This window comes from Acartia tonsa, chromosome 1, assembly GCF_053477335.1.
Source record: "Acartia tonsa isolate MP-2025a chromosome 1, ASM5347733v1, whole genome shotgun sequence".
Classification (NCBI taxonomy): Eukaryota; Metazoa; Arthropoda; class Copepoda; order Calanoida; family Acartiidae; genus Acartia; species Acartia tonsa.
The window spans coordinates 60,713,957-60,734,459 of NC_137260.1; the positions used below are offsets into that span (position 1 = coordinate 60,713,957).

Here is a 20,503-nt window from a genome sequence, read left to right on the forward strand (position 1 = left end):
AGGAGCAAAAAAGTAATTTTCCGATTGCGTGATTTTACACATGGAAGTTAGCCTGACTTTAAGGATAGGTCAATTTGGACAATGTAATCCTTTTTTGTCTGTATCTTTAATTTTCGATTACCCTTTGAGTTCTTCATTATTAAAAACATTACATATGTCTTGGATTTGTTTTAGGCTATTTTTATGCTCTCCCTCTCTCTTCAATTACAGAGCTCCTTGATGCTAGAGTTATAAATTGTATTTCTTCGAAATTTTTTCAAAGTTACCTATGGTTTAAATATTTGTTTTTAAATTGTCTCTGCGATTGAAATATCATTTTCTTGATATTAATGATTTTTATTTGATAAAGACAAATAAAGAATCAAATAATAATAATAATAAAAAAAAAAAAAAAAAAAAAAAAAAATGATTTTAGTCATGGATAGATGTTATGTATTTTTGGGAGGGTAGGTAAATACAACGAGAAAAAAATTTCATTTGATTTTAAAAAGAAGAAAAAAGAGAGGCTATCCTTATAGTCATATTCTCTTATTGGAAATCTTTTCTGTCCGAATTTACCTTCCAATTTAAATTTATTTAAACAGTTATTATCTAATCCATTGTTTGTTAATTTTAGGTTAATTGTTTGACTAATGTATATTATTGTTTAACCTTTTCGTAACAGAAATATATTTACTTAAAGATAAGGTAATATTTGACCTTAAATATGATTTAATAAATTTCCCAAATTTATCTTTGTACATTGTTAGGCATATATAAATAGGTAATGAATAAGCGTAAAATATTTTAAATAAAAACTTTTGTATGTTTTTTTTTGTAAAATGTATGTCATAATTGTATTTTTCAGATTAATTAAAAATTACAAAAATGTGAACAAGACGAAACAAATAATTTTTTTTCTAACTTAAATAATCCTCAAACATCACAAAATCTAAAAATGGTCACAAAAAAGAAAAACAAAGACTCAGGGGACGCTTCTCTTCAAAGTGCTGCATCCTCCACGCATAAAATTAAATTCTACTTATGTGATATATCTGGCCTGCCCCCCAGATGGCAGTCTTGGTTGGTCCGTATGCAGTCTGGTTGCCTTCTCATATCAGCCTTTACTATTATGTAAGTAAATAGGAAATAAGCGAGTTATACAGTAGATACGCTTCTAAAATTATAATCTAATTTGAATGAACAAGGGCAGTCATGCCCAAAAGTAGCGAAACAATAGAAACTAATACAATAATTTAATGAAATAAGAACAAATGCATATAATTAAAATATTTAAAATATATTAGTTGCTGCGCCCCTTGTTTCTAGGGGAGGTTGGTTGATTTAAGAAAATAGCCTAAAACCACCAATAGAGATTGATAAAGCATCCTGAAAAGTATAACTAATTCGGGTGTTAGATGAGAAATTCAAATCATGTACCTAATTAGGTTTTTTTTGAATCAAAATCAGTCAAAAAACAATTGAATTATAAATATTAAAGGCGTGTGGACTTTTTAATAGTATAACATAAGATATGAATAAACTACCTAGTTTGATATTAGTATATTTACTTTTGATTTTTTTGTAGTGTTCAAATGGGCGTGCTTGGTTTAATGCTTCTTACCTACACAGTACAAATTACCTCTTTCCACGAAGCTATGGAGCTGGGTATTCAATTTACACAGGTACAAACTTAAATATTACCAAGGCATTGCTGCTACTTATTAAGGAAGAGTTGGCTCCATATTGTTTAAAAGAGGATGTCCTGATTATTACGATTTGTCGAAAAATGCTTTTTACAGTTCACTTTTTATTTTACACTCACTATTTAATAGCTACCTATTGCTTCTTAAAATCACAGTAGCTGGAGGTACATGAATCGGTAACTAAAGAAATATACAATTTACAGAACGTTCAGTTAAACTTATAGTTTTCAGAGCGAAGATCTACGAGTTTGGTCTTGGCAGATGTTGTTCCTTGCAAACTTTTACTGGCTAGATCCCGTACTCACAAACTACATTCCAGCAGAAATAGGTGCAAAATTTTTTTTTCTTTTTTTCAATATTATATACCTACCTACCTAGTTTTTAGACGAAAAAATATTTTGGATAAATAAGTCTTGATGTAACAACTGTCTTCTTAGTAGCAAAGCTACTCTATAAATCACTATTTCTGTCTGTTGTCAGACAGTCTGTAACGCTATGGGGAGTGTGATTTTCTCGGCTGCTATTAAATAAAGACAGCTGAAATTTTAGTGAAGATTCCTATGACATATGCACATCTAATTTAAAAATTATCTTGTCCGTAAGTCTGCCGGAAATGCTTCAAAATATGTAAAGGTCTGTTTAAGGTTTAGTGATTTTCTTGGGAGTTTTCGTAAATTATTTCTCAATTTTTCTTTGTTATGAAAACTGAACATCTGCTCTATTACTTACTTTGTCTGCTTGTCCACACTATGGTTTTTTGCTTCGCTAGTTATAGATGTTGTCATGCTTGTTAATAGCGAAGCTTTTCTATAATTAGGGTCGGTCAATCCGTCCATACGTCCTAGACGGATAGCTTTTTTCGTTAATTTAGGCATGTTAGAATTGTCCTATCCGATTTCAAACTTTGCATGGTTACAATATTATAAGCGAAGCAACTCTATAATCAAGTCCTAAAAATGTAAGTATGTCTATAAACATTAGGCAGTTTTTCAACAAAATTACTTACAATTTTGCTTCGACTCTTATATATTTATATTCTGATTATTTAGTTCTGACACTAGGAATACAAGTGTTAATGTCCGTTTGTCCTACCGTTTCAGTGCTTCGCTTTTATGGATGTTGTCATGCTTGTTTTTGTTTAAGTGAGATGGAAGGAAGTTGTGAGCTACGGAGGATATCTGCTCCTTCTCTCCTGGTTCTTAACAACTGTAGATACCACTGACAATTGTATCATCAGATATTGCCATTTTGCCTGGACGCATATGATCATTATTTTTCTCACGTTTCAGGTATTGAAACATTTCTAGTAGCGCAGCTACTCTATAAATACTAAATAGAGTATGTCATAAACTGTACCACTACTTCAAGTAACTGTCGTAAAATGACATATACCGACTAACTTTTCTTAAAAGTTGTATTTACTGAAGATTTCATTAGGGATTCATGAGTAATTTATGGACGAAATTGGGATAAGACGATGGCCGAAAAATCGATGTTCATCCCTAATGATTATACACAAAATTACCACTAATTGTATTGTAAAATATAATTAGTGGTTGAAACGTTTGGACACTCAACTTATTGAACCAATCAATAAGAATTCAATAAAAGTCACCAAAGTAGTTGAGCCAACGGATAATAAAACGTTCTTATAAAACTTTGGGGACTAGTGTAATAAACAGCCCAATATCCCCTGCCTTGTTATTATGAATTTTTATACCCAACCTTTTTTTATTAGGCGCACCTGTTATTGTTGACCTTGAAGCACGGGCTAATCTGGTACATCTTTGCCGTGTCCATCATCACCATCAACGACATAGCAGCCTACATGTTCGGATTCTTTGTTGGGCGCACCCCCCTCATTGTCCTCAGTCCCAAGAAAACATTGGAGGGATATATTGGCGGCGGAATTTTTACTGTTTGTATAGGTAAAATAAAGTTTTCAAGGGATATTGTCATAAATAGGATTTTATATCAAGTTGGTGTCTCTATTCAATTTTTATGTTGACAAATGGCGTTTTCCCTCAAAGTGCCTTGTTAAGCACATACAACCCCTCTTATTCTTAAACACTTAACAGTAGGGCCCCTTGCCGCACCTTTATCGGTCGGGGGGAGGGGGTTCAGTTATGTGTCATACCCATACATGGAACTTTCCCGTTAACATATTTTATTTCACACCGATGACATAAAATGAGTTAGCTACTCTCGTTAAATTTTCTAAGAATATTAGTAATAACTAATATAGTGCTGATATTTATGTGACATAATGAGGAAAATTGATAGAAAATGCATATTTAAAAGGCCTCTTTGGATTTTAGAAAAATGATATCTTGCTTAGAAATTACAATTATGTCTCTTTCAAACGTATTTCATTAATTATTGGTTTTTAATCTTTCCGCCACGTTAACTGAAAGCAAAGTACGAGAAATTTGCATATATGCGCAATAATTCCTCGTTTAAAAGGAATTTTATATTGGTTGGTTATCTATATATTTTCATTCCTAATCTTTAGAAAGGTAATGCTTAGGGTTGGCAATCCGTATCCGAATCCGGGATCCGGAATCCGCCCAATTTTTGGTCAATTTTGGAATCCGTTTTTTAATAGTGGATTCGGATTCTTAATTGGTAGGCTAAAATTAGCGTCTTGAGTTTTTTCTTTCAACTTCCCCTCTTTTGAAGGCAAAGATTATCATCATTATTTATAAAATCTTTTAAAATATGGTTCAATTCTCGGAAGTGAATTATAGAGAACACCAAGAACATTAAATTTTAGGACATATATAGCACTCAAATTTTGTAATTTAAACAAAAAAGCCTTTTAAAATATTGCTAGAATCCGGAATCCGAATCCGGAATCCGCCAAACATAAGAATCCGGAATCTGCTTGAATCCGCCATTTTTGGACGGATTCCTGTAAGAATCCGAATCCGGGCCAAAAATTTGACGGATTGCCATCCCTTAGTAATGCTATCGATAAAAGTGTCCTTTTAATGGGGTAGAAACTATTAACATAGACATTTAGCCAATTATCAGACCACTAGTGGCTTCGCCCCTAGCATCTAGGGGCTTTGCCCCAAGAGGTTTGATCAAACCAATTTTCGTATTTTAGATTTAAAATAAAAAAGAAAAAGATAAAAAAATTTTTTTGGGGGGGGAATTATTTTTTTGTTTCCCGGGAACTATGAGAAGCTACCCTGTAAAGGAGAACCCGATCGTTTCAGCGGTTAGCGAGATCCTTCGCTACAATCAAACAAACACACAAACAAACAAACAGACAGACATCGTTCTACTTTGTATTATAGATTGCACCAAAATTGCAAAGTCTGATTTTAAAAAAAAATGTGCTAAAATTTCCCAAGGTTTGCAATTATTTTGTGCATTTTAATTAATCGTATATTTTCTTTCTAAAATTGTCTAGGAAAAGTTAATTTTTAGCAGGTACCTACTCAGACAAAATATGCATTTATTTGGTTAATTGTTTATATGAATATTTTTTAAGATAAGACGAATAAATGAAATTAATTTTAAAACTTGCACGTACTTAATCATGCTCCATATTGCTGGGGGTTTTTACAAAAAGTTTCAGCCATATATCTTTTATAGGAGCCGAGAAAATAACGTTTCCCCAAAAACATTAAACTATAAAAATAGCTAAAAAGCTGCCTAAATGCAGTCCGACTGACGTGGATGTTTTATACGTCTAAATACCAAAGATAAGTGGAAATATGTGAAAAATATAAAAGTAGCTAAAAACCTGCTTTAAGGCGGTCTGACCACCATGTTGCTCTTTATTGATGGGAATGTTGATACAAAATTTCATCCTTCTATCTTTTATAGGAGCCGAGAAAATCACCCCAAAATTAAATGTTTCATACTTACATACGGACTTACGAAAAAAAGGACAGACGTACATTTCGATTTATAAAGTAGCTTCGCAATTTAAAAAACACATTGTTTAGGGAATCTCTCCAAATACATTTCCCACTTTTAAATTTTAACTAAAAGTACAAATATCACGAAATTAAAGAGGACTATCCACGAACAAGAGCAAGTGATTCTAAGCACCTTCCAGCATTGACCCATAGTATTTTTTTTAGTAAATATACTAGGTTTATGTTTAATATTTGCTTTACCGACTATAAAGTTAGGTTTCACCATGGTTTTATATGAAAAAAAACTTTGAAATGTTAAGCATTGTTTGGTGCAATATCATCGAATGTTTTGATGAGTTCAAACTGTTGTTTAAAAGCTTTGACACAAAAGTATATTATTGTGATTAAAAATGTATATTTAAAAAAAGGGTTGGTAACTTGTAAACATTTTAATTAATGTACTTTTGCAATTTACAACATTTGATGCTTTTCTGCAGTGTTTGTCCTTTGAACTTAACAAAGCATTTGATGATTATGCTTTAAAAATTGATTTACATTTCAAAGTTTTTTCATATAAAACCATGGTGAAACCTAACTTTTTAGTCGATAAAGCAAATATTAAACATAAACCTAGTATATTCACTAAAAATTACTATGGGTCAATGCTGGAAGATGCACAGAATCACTTGCTCTGGTTCGTGGATAGTCCTCTTTAACTCTATTATGAATGTTACCAGTCGAGAATATTAGTATCTACTCTACAGTAAAATTACTGGTATTTTTTATTTAGAAAAAAGTAAATGTAAATATATTATGTCTAATGATTAGTAATCATACATGGTACATGTCTTTGGTTTTATAAGTTTTATAAGATTTATTTATAACTTTTATCATGCTCATAGCGTGTGAGAATACTAGATTTATGAGAAAAAAGAAACCCCAGTCTTTTCGCACGTATACGAGGACAGTTTTGTCTAAAAGTAGCAACAACAAGCTAATTCTATTTGATTAAGAATAAAAAGAGAGATTTTAGAGTCTGCAGACACAGCGTAAAGATAAGATGTGTGAAGATCGTTGACGGAATAACGAGATGCTGTGTAGCAAGCAAAGGCGTTGAGTAGCATCGTATTTTCAACGATGACAGGCGATTGGACAGAATTATTGTCAGGCTTACTAATATAGGTATAGACAGAGTAGCTTTGCTACTAAAAATTGCAAAATGGACCCTTGGACTTGATAAGATGATGAAAGTACTGGAATACCTTTACATTGCTGCTGTCGAGAGAATTTTGATTCATACGTGCAAAATTGGATTATTAATCAATTTCTTCTGTACTTAATCGAATATCAACTTCTAGTACAAAGTTTGGGCGTGAGTGTGTTATTATGTCAGATTTGAGCTACCTATTGACGAAATTTTGTAATTTATCACTAAGTCTGTCCTTTATTTTTTTTTATAGACATCACTTTTCATAATTAATTAAGATCCTCAGCTTTCAGCAGAAAAAAATAACTTAGAGAAAAATGGGGAAATATGGGGTTGTAGATTTTTTTATATGTTATTTTCATTTTTATGTTTGATTTTCTTACGCCATTTGAATCATTTTTTTGATAACTAAACCATAAATTAACCAGTTCTAAATCAAACAAAAAGCAAATTTTCTCTTGGTTTTAAAGCTATTGTAGATGTAAATTTATGGGCTTAACCCCTATGATTTTCATTTACGTGTCTGCTGACAATTATCAATAAAACCACAAAGCAATATATTACTGTGTTTGATATTCTTAATTGTAAAATTAAGTGCCCTATTCCTTAATTCACCCATTAGAATTGTCAAATGTACTAGAGAATGAGATATCTCATGTGTCCCTTCATGTGAATTATTTCAGCCGTCTAATTACAAGTGAACGTGCGTCTGTTTGTACGTTTGACAGCGTTGATTTTACCTTTGACTCTAATTAAGGTCATCACGGTGTCACCTAGTGTTGTCATGAAGTTGACACTAGAAGTAGAAATCTATGTTTAGTTTACACTTTTTTACCCCTTAAAAAAGTTTCATTGACATAACGTTTTTTGTTTTTATAAAATTATGAAGTACAAATTAAATTGAATTTTAATAATTGATATACCAGGGTAATTTGCAGAGAGAGAGAGGGGCAATGGGCGGTTTATTACAATCGTCACCAAAATTTTATAATAACATTTTCTTATTCATTGTTTTAACAACTTTGGGGATTTGTGAGAATTTTGATTGGTTGGATAAGTAATTTGAGTGTTTAAACGTTTCAACCTCTAATTTTAATCCACAGAAGGGATAATTTTTGTATTATCAAAGGGGTTGTACATCAATTTCTCGGTTATTATCTTATCCTATTAGATCCCTGGGTAATTTGATAGCGGTATTGTTCTCAAGTTTTAATTCAAAATCTAGAAGTAAACAGATATATAAAAACAAATAATTTTGCTTACTTTCATTCATGAGGTTGAGGGTTCGACTGCTTTTTGGTTATTATTGGTACTGTTTTGTTCCTTTTATAGATTTGGGAGGATTACCGATTATTAGTAGGACACCTACTATCGTCAGTTCAAATGGTTTAGGAGTTTTGAGTCTTTTTGGTCTTTTTTTTTGTTATCCAGCTGTTGAATATTAAGAAAAATATTAAAAAGTAAACACGAAAACAAATAAAAACTAAATAATTTAAGTGATTAATAACGTTTATTTTTATATTTTTCTTTTTCAGGGCCATTGTTTGGGTTATTTCTAAGCAGATTTGAGTCTTTGGCGTGTCCCACTTCAGGCCTGACCGCCACTTCCTGTGATCTGGAGCCCTTTGACCTGGCACAGGGCATCCTACCAGAGTTTTGCTGGCATGCGCTGTATATTAGTATATTTGCCAGTACTTTTGGACCCACTGCAGGTAAACATATTTTTTGTTTGTTTAATTTTATGTTCAATTACACATTTAGGTAGATAAATATATTGGTATTTTTCATAATAGAACAAGGATGACAACATCCATAAAAGCGAAGCACTGAAACGGTAGGACAAACGAACATTAACACTTGTATAGTGTCTGAACTGAATAATCAGAATATAAAAGTATCAAAAGAGTCGAATCAAAATTATAAGTAAATTTGTTGAAAAACTGCTTGATACAGGATAATGTTTTGGACATACTTACATTTTTAGGACTTGATTATAGAGTTGCTTTGCCTATACTATTGTTCTTTGTTGTCTCAGGAATCAATATACCAAAAAACAGATCAAACGGATAATTAGATCACATAAAAATTTGTTGTTAAAAAAGTAGAAAAATCAACATGTTTAAAATGGACATACGGACATTCTGGTAATGACTATAGAGTTGCTACGCTTTCTAAATCGTACCTAAATACTACAGGAATCATCATGCAAAGTACGGACGGACGTACGAACCGACCCTAATTATAGAAAAGCTTCGCTTTTAAAAATATTATAAAGTAAATTTTACCTAACTAACTTTCTGCTGGTGAAACGTTTTCCTATAAGCAGATTCGTTTTATTTGATCTCTATCTATTAAACATACATTAAACGTTTCTGTCTAGAAGATTCAGTTTCAACAAATGTTACAGAATAAAATGTTTTAAAACTATGAAAATTGTTGATAGTAATCATAATGTACATTACAAATTATATAAAATGTTAATATAATGCCTGGAAGGAAAGCAATGGGTAAAATCATTTCCACTTGGCTTCGTAACCGTTTGATATCCGCTGGATTAGAACATGTATTCAGCTATACTGAAAAATCATGAATAGCATCGTTTTGCAGACAATTTTCCACGAATATTAAAATAAAATTCTTAAAGTTAAAACCAGTTTTATTTTTTATATAATACGTTGCGATAAATAACTTTCACGACCCTTTCTTTTTCCCATTTCAATTACCTTTTAAGTCTAAATTTACAATTAATGAATTGATTTATCGTCTATTGTCTTCTCCCTGTATCACTCGATATTTCAGTATTTTCTGAAGATCACGCTCATTATAAATGCCACGAAAACTATAAAATTAATGCGCATAAGAAATTATTCAGGGCTCCAGGAATACGACTATTGAACATTAATATTCTTTTCCCCTAATAATTAAGCACAAAGTTATATATTTAGGGTTGTTTTTAGCGTTTCCCGCAAAGTGACTTGTCAAGCATAGAACTCTATCCCCCCTCATTTGAAATGGAATGGCAAGGCTAGGCCGGAGGGGGGGTAGGGGGAGTATTATGTTAATTAATTTTATTCTTTTTTGTTAGGATATGTTGGAAACTGGGTAGCCCCGCATAGTTAGGATCTTCCGTTGTAGGGGTTGGGAATAGAAAAAAACTACCCCCTTCGCTTATTTTAGATTTATTTTAAAATAAAGGGGGTTAGTGCTCGATAGGCATATTTAGTGAAATCACAGATAATTTCTTTCACTATGTCTTGTCTCTAAATGCCTAGAAATCATTTGAAAAATATATCTTTGAATCATGCAATTTATCAATGTGTACACCGTACGTTTACTTATATCGAATATTTTCAGATAACTACTATTTATTTACTTATCAGTATCACTATTTATTCACTTATTTCAAAGAATTTAAATTTAAATTAGAACTTTTTTTTTGTCAAGCTTATGATTTTTATGGCCTCCTGAAAGACAGTCATAAAAATACATGTCATAAAAGATTTAAATAATTTCAGGTTCGCGAAATTAGGTATAAGAATGTTAAATTTCGTTTGTATGTCCATAAATCACCAAAATCCGCTTCCGACCACTGCCGCTTTGTAAGTTTTTTAATTCAAAGACAACTTTCATTTTTGCAGACTTGGTAGGGTGCATAAAAATATCAAGATTGTTGTTTGACAAAAAGCTTCGCTGCTACTGAATTTATTCATTATGTAGCACCTATTTTAGGTTTTCTATGCAGTGGATTTAAACGAGCTTGTAAGAAGAAGAATTTTGGTAACCTAATCCCCGGTCATGGAGGAGTCCTAGATAGGTAATTTTTTTTTATAAATTATCATATACCTATTGTTATTATAATAAAGTAATAGGATCTGTGTGTATATGTTTTTTTTATGTCTGTGTGCCCTGAAGGATCTCGCTAATTGCTGAACCGATATTGTTCATTAGATTCTCAAAGGTCCTAGGAAGGTTTTTAACTGTTTTGTGGTAGGGGAACCACCCTCTCCCCCCACAAGAGAAATCGCGCTTAGAAAAAAAACACAAATCCCCCCAAAAAATTAAACTAAAATTAAAAATGGGGCGCTGTCTACTTCCCCATCCACCTATTCTTTTCTTTTTAAGACCTCTAGGTTCGTATCCGTTAGTTGTTAGATAGGTAGAGTTATGTTTATAAAGTAAAACATGTAGCAGGCTAAAATAACGGTACTACGTCAAACCCTAGATACGTCAAACAGTAGATGCGACAAACGCTAGACAGACAAACAGTAGACAGACAAACCCTAGACACGACATACGCTAGATACGACAAACGCTAGAATGCGACAAACGCTAGAATATGACAAACACTAGATTTTTTCTAAAGGCGACAAACAATAGATACGACAAACGCTAGAATTAATCCAATTATATCTATAACTAGCGGCTACGCCCCTAGAGGCCTCTAGTGGCACTTTAATTGTTTTTATTTATATTCAAAATATAGCTATTTAACGTTTGACGCTTATTTTTCGTTGAACTCTCTTTCTAAAATCGATTAATTTTTTTAAAAATTTAATTTCTCTAGGGAGGGTGGTGGTACCCTCCCCCAAAATAGTTATAAACCTTCCCGGGACATATAGGAATATACCCTGTTAAGGAGAACCCGATCAGTTCAGCGGTTAGCGAGATCCTTCGGTACAAACACACAAACACACAAATACACAGACACACAGACACACAAACATCCTGTTACTTTATTATAAGGATACAAAGTAGAATGATCTCTGTATTCCCGTCTTAAGCTTAGGATCCCGCTAACTGCTGAAACTAATGGGCTCTACTCTTCAAGGATATACCTAATGGTCCTGTGATAGTTTTAAGCTATTTTCTTGGGGGGTGAGACACTCCCAACCACCCCCAACAAAAAAATTTATCAACCTCTTAGGAAAAATCTGCAGGGAAAGGACAATGATAGCAGAGCGAGAGGGGACAATGGGCTGTTTATTATACTAGTCCTCAAAGTTTTATACGAACGTTTTTTTTTATTTATTGACTAAACAACTTTTGTTACGTGAATTAATTTGATTGGTTGGTTTAAAAAGTTAAGTGTTCAAACGTTTCAACCACTAATTTTACGGTATGTACATAGATTTTTTCGGCAATTATCTTATCTTTTTAGATCCCTGCATTGATAGATTTTTGAATTTAGTATTTATAAACAAAAATATCTATGAATATTTTATAAGTTTAAATTCTACTGTATGTCGCTTCTAGTGTTTGTCGCACTTTAAAAATTCTATCGTTTGTCGCGAAATTAAAAATTCTACTGTTTGTCGCAGTCTAGTGTTTGACGCATCTATTGTTTGTCTGTCTAGCGTTTGACGCATCTACTGTTTGTCTGTCTAGCGTTTGTCGCATCTACTGTTTGACGTATCTAGTGTTTGACGTAGTACCAAAATAACGATTCCCCTATTTAACCCCTTCATCTCATTCCCTCCCCTCATACCGGATGAACAAACTAACCAATAAGTGATGTCCATATTAGCATCCTGAATTGACGAAATTTTTACCCTATCATAATATCCACGTATATTCTATATCATTATCCATTCACATATTTTATTAATTTCAGATGTGACTGCATGTTTCTAATGGCTTCATTTGCATATATTTATACTAATAACTTTGTTGCTAATATTGTTAATCAAATATAATATTGTTATACACTATCTTCTTATATTACTTTTTTTGCAATGAATTTATAATTTTTTTTCGAAACTTCTTCATAACTAAAGACATTAAATAAAATAGTAAGCCTAGGGGAAGTTAACATATTTTTTGGGACTTTCCAGATTATGATCTTACAATTTAAGGTTTGGTTGTCTGTGTCATTTTCATAGAAGAAGTTCTAGACTGCATTCATTGCAAATAGTGGTTGTTAATATACTTTTTTTTGTGTAAAAAATTATCACAAAAAATAGGTTTGAAACACTCTATTATTTTATAGAGATGCTTTGTATTTTTTGAATTTATTAATAAATTTTTATTTTAGTTTATTCCTAAAAGATATCGTCTTCCAAAGAATTTAGGCCTCAAGTTCGTTCATCTCAAAGATGTTTCTGTTAGCAGTGAAATGTTTCTTTAATATCTTAGAATTAGTAAGTTGTATTTTTTAAATCAAGGAAAACCTACTTATAAGAAGTGAAGCTATAATGTTTTATTTTATGGAAGCTTCGCATAGGTCACAAGATGCTTTTAGGCTATCTTTATGAGCTCACTACCCTTTGGATTTAAAGTTCCAATAAGCTAGGAGCGTAGCCACTAGTTGATAATGTAGGAGGATATCTTTTTGGAAACTTCTTAGAGAGCGTATATTATTATGAAATGTGTAGATGATTGCAAATATAGAGAATGTTTTGAATTTTAGTGTCTGACTGTCGTAATACAGACATATCATATATATAGAGTAGCTTTTAGTTGGTAACGGTCATTGTCTTTACACGGACATGTATAGATTGGTCGGTTTTCTACTTATTCATTTGTTTAATAGTATAAAAAGTAATTTTTATCTTATCCTGAAAGGTGCATCCGTTTTAAATCATCTTTTTTTGCACTTATTAGATTTCCTAGAATATACTTTTGATAAGATCTCCGGGTTATAGGTATAGAATAATGTATGACAGATAAATCTTCATCAATTTGTAAATGGATGAAATGAGTACTTGGTATCATTTAAATATTAGCGGGAGACAAGGGTAGAGACTAATTTATTCACCCATTGTCCACCTCCTCCCTGATATTGGGGACTGAACAGATTTTAAATCATTTTGGACTTTAGAAGAACGGGGGCGAACTTTAATCTTTATGTGTTAATGTACTTTATTATCAAATATGTGACATGACTCGGATCCTCTTTTTTTCTCATACTTCTTTAGTTTTTTCGCAGCCGCCGCATGTTTTTATCGACTCGGCGGCTGAAGAATGATTAAAAATGCTGTAAAAGTTCTAATACGTACTGCAGATTGTTGACTTAAGTTGCTGTAAGCGACTGCTGTCGTTGAAATTTAGTTCTTATAACTGCGGTTGCGGCTTCAGATTGTTAGAAAATGGTACAAGAATTTTAAAGCGGCTGGCCAGCCCTGTATTATCTATCTCCTACCCTCTCTTCTCTGTTTTTTCTTTACCTCTTTATCTGTTTCTTTTATTAACTATCCCCTGAATGCTTTGTCTACTACTTTTTAAAAGCGAAGCTTTTCTATAATTAGGGTCGGTATGAATAAAACAGTTAGCTCTTTTTGTTAATTTAGAATTGTTAGAATTGTCCCATCGATGATTCTTAAAACAGTTAGGTACGATTTAAAAAGCACATCAACTCTATTATCGTTACCAGAAAGTCCATTTAAAATCTGTTGATTTTTAACCTTTTTGACAGCATTTTTTATGAGAGTATCCTTTACTTAAGGAGTTTTGCAAGAAATTTACTTATAATTTTATTTAGACTTGTACATATATTCTGCTTATTCAAGTGTTAATGTTCGTTTGTCCTACCGATTTAGAGCTTCGCCTTTATGTACGTATGTTGTCATCCTTTTTAATTTATGAAACAAGGTTTATTAACTAAAATTATTTGTAACAGCTTGCTCATTTGTAAGAAAAAAGTTCGCCTAAACGTTTGTTCGATATGTTGTCAACGAAAATTTGATGACAATACCATTCGTAAGTTGATAGAGTTTTGTCATTTGTTCTTATTAGTGTAAAAGTTGCTTTTGATTCTTTTTAAAAAACTTTAATCGTCTGTTACACAAATTATGTTTGTTACTGATATTAAAGGATTGATTAAAGCAATTAATACATTTAATCATGAAATATACTAAAATTTTTTGTTGTGGTTAGGTATGTTTTGTTCACTTTCAGATAATGAAATAGCAATAGTTACTTATCTTTTGAATTATCATACCTTATTTTGACACAATAAAGATTTTGAGCTTTAAAAAAAGATAAAATAACTTATAGCCAATAGTGGCTGTGTGGTTTAAGAATATATTTTGATTTGCTTCTGTCGCTCTATTTGACCTTTTTAAACTTTACTCTTATAAAGTCTAATGTACAGTTTGAATTTAAAACACATGTTTTCAGGGAAACAGCGATAGAACTATATAAAATAAATCCTCTAAAATTTTTTGGGCGAAATTTTTTTTTGTTTATTTATAAATTCTGGGGAAATAAAAGGTTTAAATTAATCTTCCATTGTCCCGTTGGTCCCTGTGTAAGTATTTACTGTTTATACCAGGAAATGCATGAATGAATGCTAGGTAAAATCCCCTATATGACTTAGTGAACCACACTTACCCCCTCTCTCCCTAAAAAAAATTTATTCCATCCATGTGGGATCCATATGAGGCACCCTTACATAATCTAAAGTAAGCATTAGAAATATATGTATCGAAATTGATTGATATAGGTTCACTAACGTGCGGTTAGAAGGAATTTGAAGTCTTCTTAACTGATGATTTAATGTATATAAACAAGTATAAATAAATAGAAATCACGCGCCAAGACAATGGGTGCCCTTTTCATTGCGAAGCTATTCTACACTGATGTTGTTTATTTCCGCACGTCCGCACACTAGCCACTATATATTGAAAAATTAGATGGCAAATACATCTTCTTTGATTATTTTTTTCTTAATAATAAGGATTTTTAGCTTAGATTTATAGAATGAAGTAGTTTTTGTTATACAAAACTTAATTTGTTTTATTCAACATCTTCGCTAGTTATCTTTTTTTTTAGAGCATTGGCCACGCCCAATGGTCCGCCATTTATCTTTGAATTGGGCGTCAGTAGAGGCATCACTGAAAGATAATAGATTCTCATCTTTCATTTCATCCAGGAATTCCCTCCTACAGGTTGTTTTTGGTCTAATTTGTCCTATAATCAATGATATTTTCAAAAATTTGTTTGCGGAGGATTATCATCCCTCTACCCCCCCCCCCCCCCCACCATCTTCTTTGACGTCCTTGAGGAGCATTCTACTTCCATACCAGTTCCAATATAATCCTTATAATAAAGTAACAAGATGTCTGTTTGTCTGTGTGTTTGTGTGTAAGTTTGTACCGAAGGATCTCGCTTACCGCTGAACCGATCGGATTCTTCTTTACAGGGTAGCTTCTCATAGGTCCTGGGAAGGTTAATAACTATTTTGGAGGAGGGTACCACCACCCTCCCAAGAGAAATCTAAAATAAAAATTTGGATATCAAATGAAATTTAACTCCCCCCTCCTCAAGTGACCCTAGAGGCCTCTAGGTGGCGTAGCCACTAGTATTTCATAAAACACAAACCTGTCTTTTCTTCATTTTAGACATTACAATAATGGTGGATGATGAGCCCTTAATAATCTATAACGGCACTTAAGAGTTGGCTGGGAGCGGGAGAGGTCAGCAAAACACCTAAAATTAAATTGTAATATTAAACAGATATTTTAGGGGTTGCAATTTACCCAGGTATGATTTATCTTTTATGGGTTGTAATCAGTGACGTCCACAGGGTTTTGCAAGGGGGGGGGGCGTAACCCTCTGGGGACAAAAAAAGTGGGTGGCGGACCTTTCTAATTCCATACAATTCCATACGCCCAAGTTTGAAATAATCTCACCAAAACTTAGGAAGTGGTAAGTTAGAGTTTTCGGTACATGCAGTCACACAGAATTCCCAGTAAATAATAATAAAAAAAACCTTAGCTTAAGCTTTTTCAGTATAGCGTTGAAACCGATTAATATCCGCTGGATTAGAACCGGTTCTCAGTCATATTAAAAATCATCTATAGCATGTAGACAATTTTCAACGCAAATTTTAATAACCGCGGAAATCTGTCTAAAATGCGATGCTAAAAACAACTGTTACTGTCACGTCCTATAAGTTAAGCCTGGTACAGATTTAAGTAAGTTAAGTAAAATAGTTAAAAACACGTGCACAGGGTTTCGGCAAGCCCCCCTGATTTCAATAAGGGTGTGATGCACTGACGTCCTAGCTTTTTTATTTGGTGGAAGGGGGGGGGGGGGGGTTAAAGGTTGAAAATTAAATTTTGGGGTTGCCTACGGCACCACCAAGTTCATTTTTTTTTTGGGGGGGGGGGGGAAGGAGAAATCTTTATATCGTAGATGCAAGGACGTCCCTGGTGTGTTGAGATCCCCTCACTCCCTTTCCACGTGCGAAGGGTGCAAAGGCATGCATTTCCCAACTTCTTTACTCAAGTGGGTTAAAATTTCCTAATTTCACTTGATTTAACTTATAAATTCACACTTCTCCAATGTGCTAATTTTTAGCCCTTCACCCAGAATTTATCACCAAGTTCTAAAACGTTTCTTTTTATAGGCGGATTCTATGATTATATTTTATTAGAATCACACATATTAAGCATTGAGCCTGAATGTATAAATCTTACTGTGGTGAAACATTATCAAATGTCCCCTGGACCATGATCTATGATAATTAAATATATTTAGTATCCAAGGTGATTAGAAAAATTCGATTTTATGTAAAGCTCACGACTTCTACATGCACGTGGGAAAATTTTCACATGAGCAGCCACTCTATAACTAGAGGATGTCAATAAGTAAAGTTGATCTTATCTTAATTTTGGTATCATCTACACTGCACTGTATAGCGATTCCCTTTACGATGAAGTACAGTTTAGAAAGCAAAGGAAGTAAGTCTAGGTTTACAATTTAAGAAATTCAGTACATCCATATCAAACTTAATATCATGTTAGAACTAAATATTAAGCTATAAAAGTTAAAAAGAATTTTAATGAATATAATAGATTTGAAATCTGCATAAAATTTTAAGGATTTTTTATAAAATTCGTTTTTTATATAATTTATTATTTAAAAGCGCAAATCCAATTTAAGTTAATAAATTTTGACCAATAGGATAGGTGGATTGGAAACTACCTGCGCTCTAATTGGTTGAATGATGTACGTCACTTAAGCTTCTCCAATCAGGGCGCAGATAGTTTTCAATCCACCAATCACAGATGTCAAAATTATTTAACTTAATTTGTATTTGCGCTTATAGATAACGAATTATACAAAAAACGAATTTTATAAAAATTCCTTAAAATTTTATGCAGATTTCAAATCTATTATATTCATTAAAATTCTTTCCAATTTTTATAGCTTACTAAAGATAGGTGACATGTTTGTTGAATTATTTTTTTCATTTTTGAAACTTGTAATACCTTAGATGATAAGGAATACATTTTCAGCAAAACAACTCTATAACTAACGCTCAAACAAAAGATAAGTACGTCTACATTTACTGTATTGCATTTATGCAATTTTACAGTGAATGGATTACAAATTTTTGCCAGTCCTTATAATTGTTGAGTTTTGTTGGCCCCTTCCATTTCATGGATGATGTCATCCTTGTCCTCGTGGTGCCCCTTGATTAATCCTTTCTCATTATCTACAATGTAAACTGCACTTAGGTCTTTTGATACTAATATTTAGTTGTCTTAAAAAGTTGCTACACAAATCTGATTTTCTTAAATTGGCTAAAACATTTTGAAATTATATGGCTCATGGTAATTGGTTGTATCTGTAGATGGGCAAAGGAATACCCCTTAATTGTACTAGTATAAGATGCGACGGGTACACTTTTAAAGTCTTTAATTTGATGCAGTCTGATTGTGCACAGTTTTAAAAGATATCAGCTCTTACTTTTAGCTTAAAATTGGTAAAAAAAAAAATACCCACAAAGCATAGACGTCCAAGGGGGGGGGGGGTAATGGGGCGATTACCCCCTCCAAACGATTTTGGGGGTGCCATAGGCACCCCCAAAATTTTTTTCATTTTACCCCCCCCCATTTAAAATTTACCCCTACCCTGGGGGTGCCGTAAGCACCCCCAACCATTTAGGAGGGGTTATTTACCCCCCCAAACAATTTTGGGGGGGGTAAAAAAAATTTGCGGCGCGCTTCACGCGCCATTCCCCCCCCCCCAAAGACGAATTACCCCCCCCTTAAAAATTTTAAAATTTTAAAAAATCGATTTCAAACTTTGTATGTCTGGTAAGCCGAGCGTTCTCGGCCCACGGGGTAACGAGTTCGGATTCAACGAGCCCTAGCCTTTAATTATTCTACCAAACAAACAAGCAGGATTCAATCATACAGAAATTATATATTTAAACTGAATAATATTTACAAGTTATGTTTACTATATATATACAACAGATTATAACAATGGTTAGGTTTGAAGGGGGTGTGGGACGCTAGGGCTTAGCTCCCGGCGGTAGACAGGCTGTGGGGGCAGCGGTGGTAAAGGGGGAGGCAACGCCTCCCGGTTATATAAGCGCGTGGGGGACGCGTGATAGTTGCATGTTTGAGTCCCCTCCCCACATTTAGGCAGGCCAGTTTGACCGCTGGGTGCGGGGTCAACAGCGGTCATGAGATAGATGGTGATATAATAAGATTAGTGCAGGGGGTTTGTTATCATAAGTCACAGCGAAGCAACTCTGTAAACGGCCTGTCCGTCTGGGTGTCGTATTACCACAACCTCCCCTTCAAGGGTTGCGTGGCTCCGGAGCCACCGGGCCTTGAACCTGGGGATACGACAGCCTATGCCTGCGCAGGACAGGCAGTTCTTGGGGCACAGCTCGATGGAGGACAGCTCGGGCTACACAGGCTCCTTGGGACACTCGTTGCTCAGTCCGACTGTGGTTGGTGATCAGCATTGTCAGCTCCTGGTTGGCTTCTAGGCGTGGGTTGGCGACGGCCAAGCCCCGCCGCTGGAAATTTTGCCTCGTCTGCAGGATTAGCTCTGCCTCGGCTGGTAACTGGACACGGAGGCCTAGGCAGACTCTAGTGGTTCCTAAGGGGGGAATGACGATGGCAAAAGGCGCATAGAACTCCATGGGGGCGCCTGCTTGATTCATGTTGCTTGGTCTCCTAGCTCCTACCCGGATGGGGATGGCTGTCATCAGCAGGGGGCACATGGCTTCAGCTTCATCTTCTGGGGCGGCCTCTTCCATCGCAGTGGCTGGTTCTTCTCCTACAGGCTCGCTGCTGGCTGGCAGGTTCTCCATGTCCGTGTCAGGATTCCAGATGGCATCTCTGAGTGGCTCTGGAGCGGGCGGCGGCGGCGGTGGTTCATTGGGCTGCTCCTGCAGGTTCTCCTCTACTGGGTCACGATCCTGGCCGCTAGGCTGTGGGGCGGCTGCGGCTGGCTGGTGTACTGGGAGCTGTCTTGGGTCGCTAGCTGCGGGCGCCGCCGCTCCAACTGGCAGCTCGGTGGCATCCTCGTCGCCGTCCACGTCAACTTGGATGTCTGCTGGGATCTGGTGGGCAGTCACATCTCCAGTGTATTTGCGCAGTCGGCCTACATGCGCGGTAACTTCTGAGATCCTGGCTACTGGAGAGGCAGGTTTGATGACATAATGGACTTCTGTAGCTTTCCTCACTACTTTCCAGGGGCCAGTCCATCTCTTGGTAATCTTGGCTGCCTTACCTGGCACCAGGCGGGGGGCCAGGTACCAGACCAAGTCTCCAACCTCATACTTGGCCGTGCCTTCGTAAGCTGCCGCGCTCCTCCGGATGGCTCCCTCCTCCTTCTGCTGGATGGCATCATACACTGCATAGTAGCGCTGCAAGAGAGCTTGGACGTTTGCTGGAACTGAGGCATATTCGGCCTCTGGCAGCCGTAGCACCATGTCCACCGGAAGTTTGGCCTCTCTCCCAAAGAAGGCCAGGAACGGGGTCACGCCAGTG

The 20,503-nt window shown here is 34.7% G+C and overlaps 1 protein-coding gene across 1 annotated transcript; it reads left to right on the forward strand.

The window, feature by feature from the left end:
• Positions 1-845: 845 nt before the first annotated feature.
• LOC145325684 (phosphatidate cytidylyltransferase, photoreceptor-specific-like) lies at positions 846-12,472 on the forward strand. Its single transcript, XM_080168641.1, has 8 exons — positions 846-1,113; positions 1,568-1,664; positions 1,917-2,013; positions 2,829-2,974; positions 3,424-3,613; positions 8,300-8,476; positions 10,494-10,578; positions 12,376-12,472. The coding sequence occupies exons 1-8, from the start codon at positions 938-940 to the stop codon at positions 12,455-12,457; spliced, it is 1,050 nt and encodes a 349-aa protein (XP_080024767.1). The 5' UTR covers positions 846-937; the 3' UTR covers positions 12,458-12,472.
• The last annotated feature ends 8,031 nt before the right edge of the window (positions 12,473-20,503 follow it).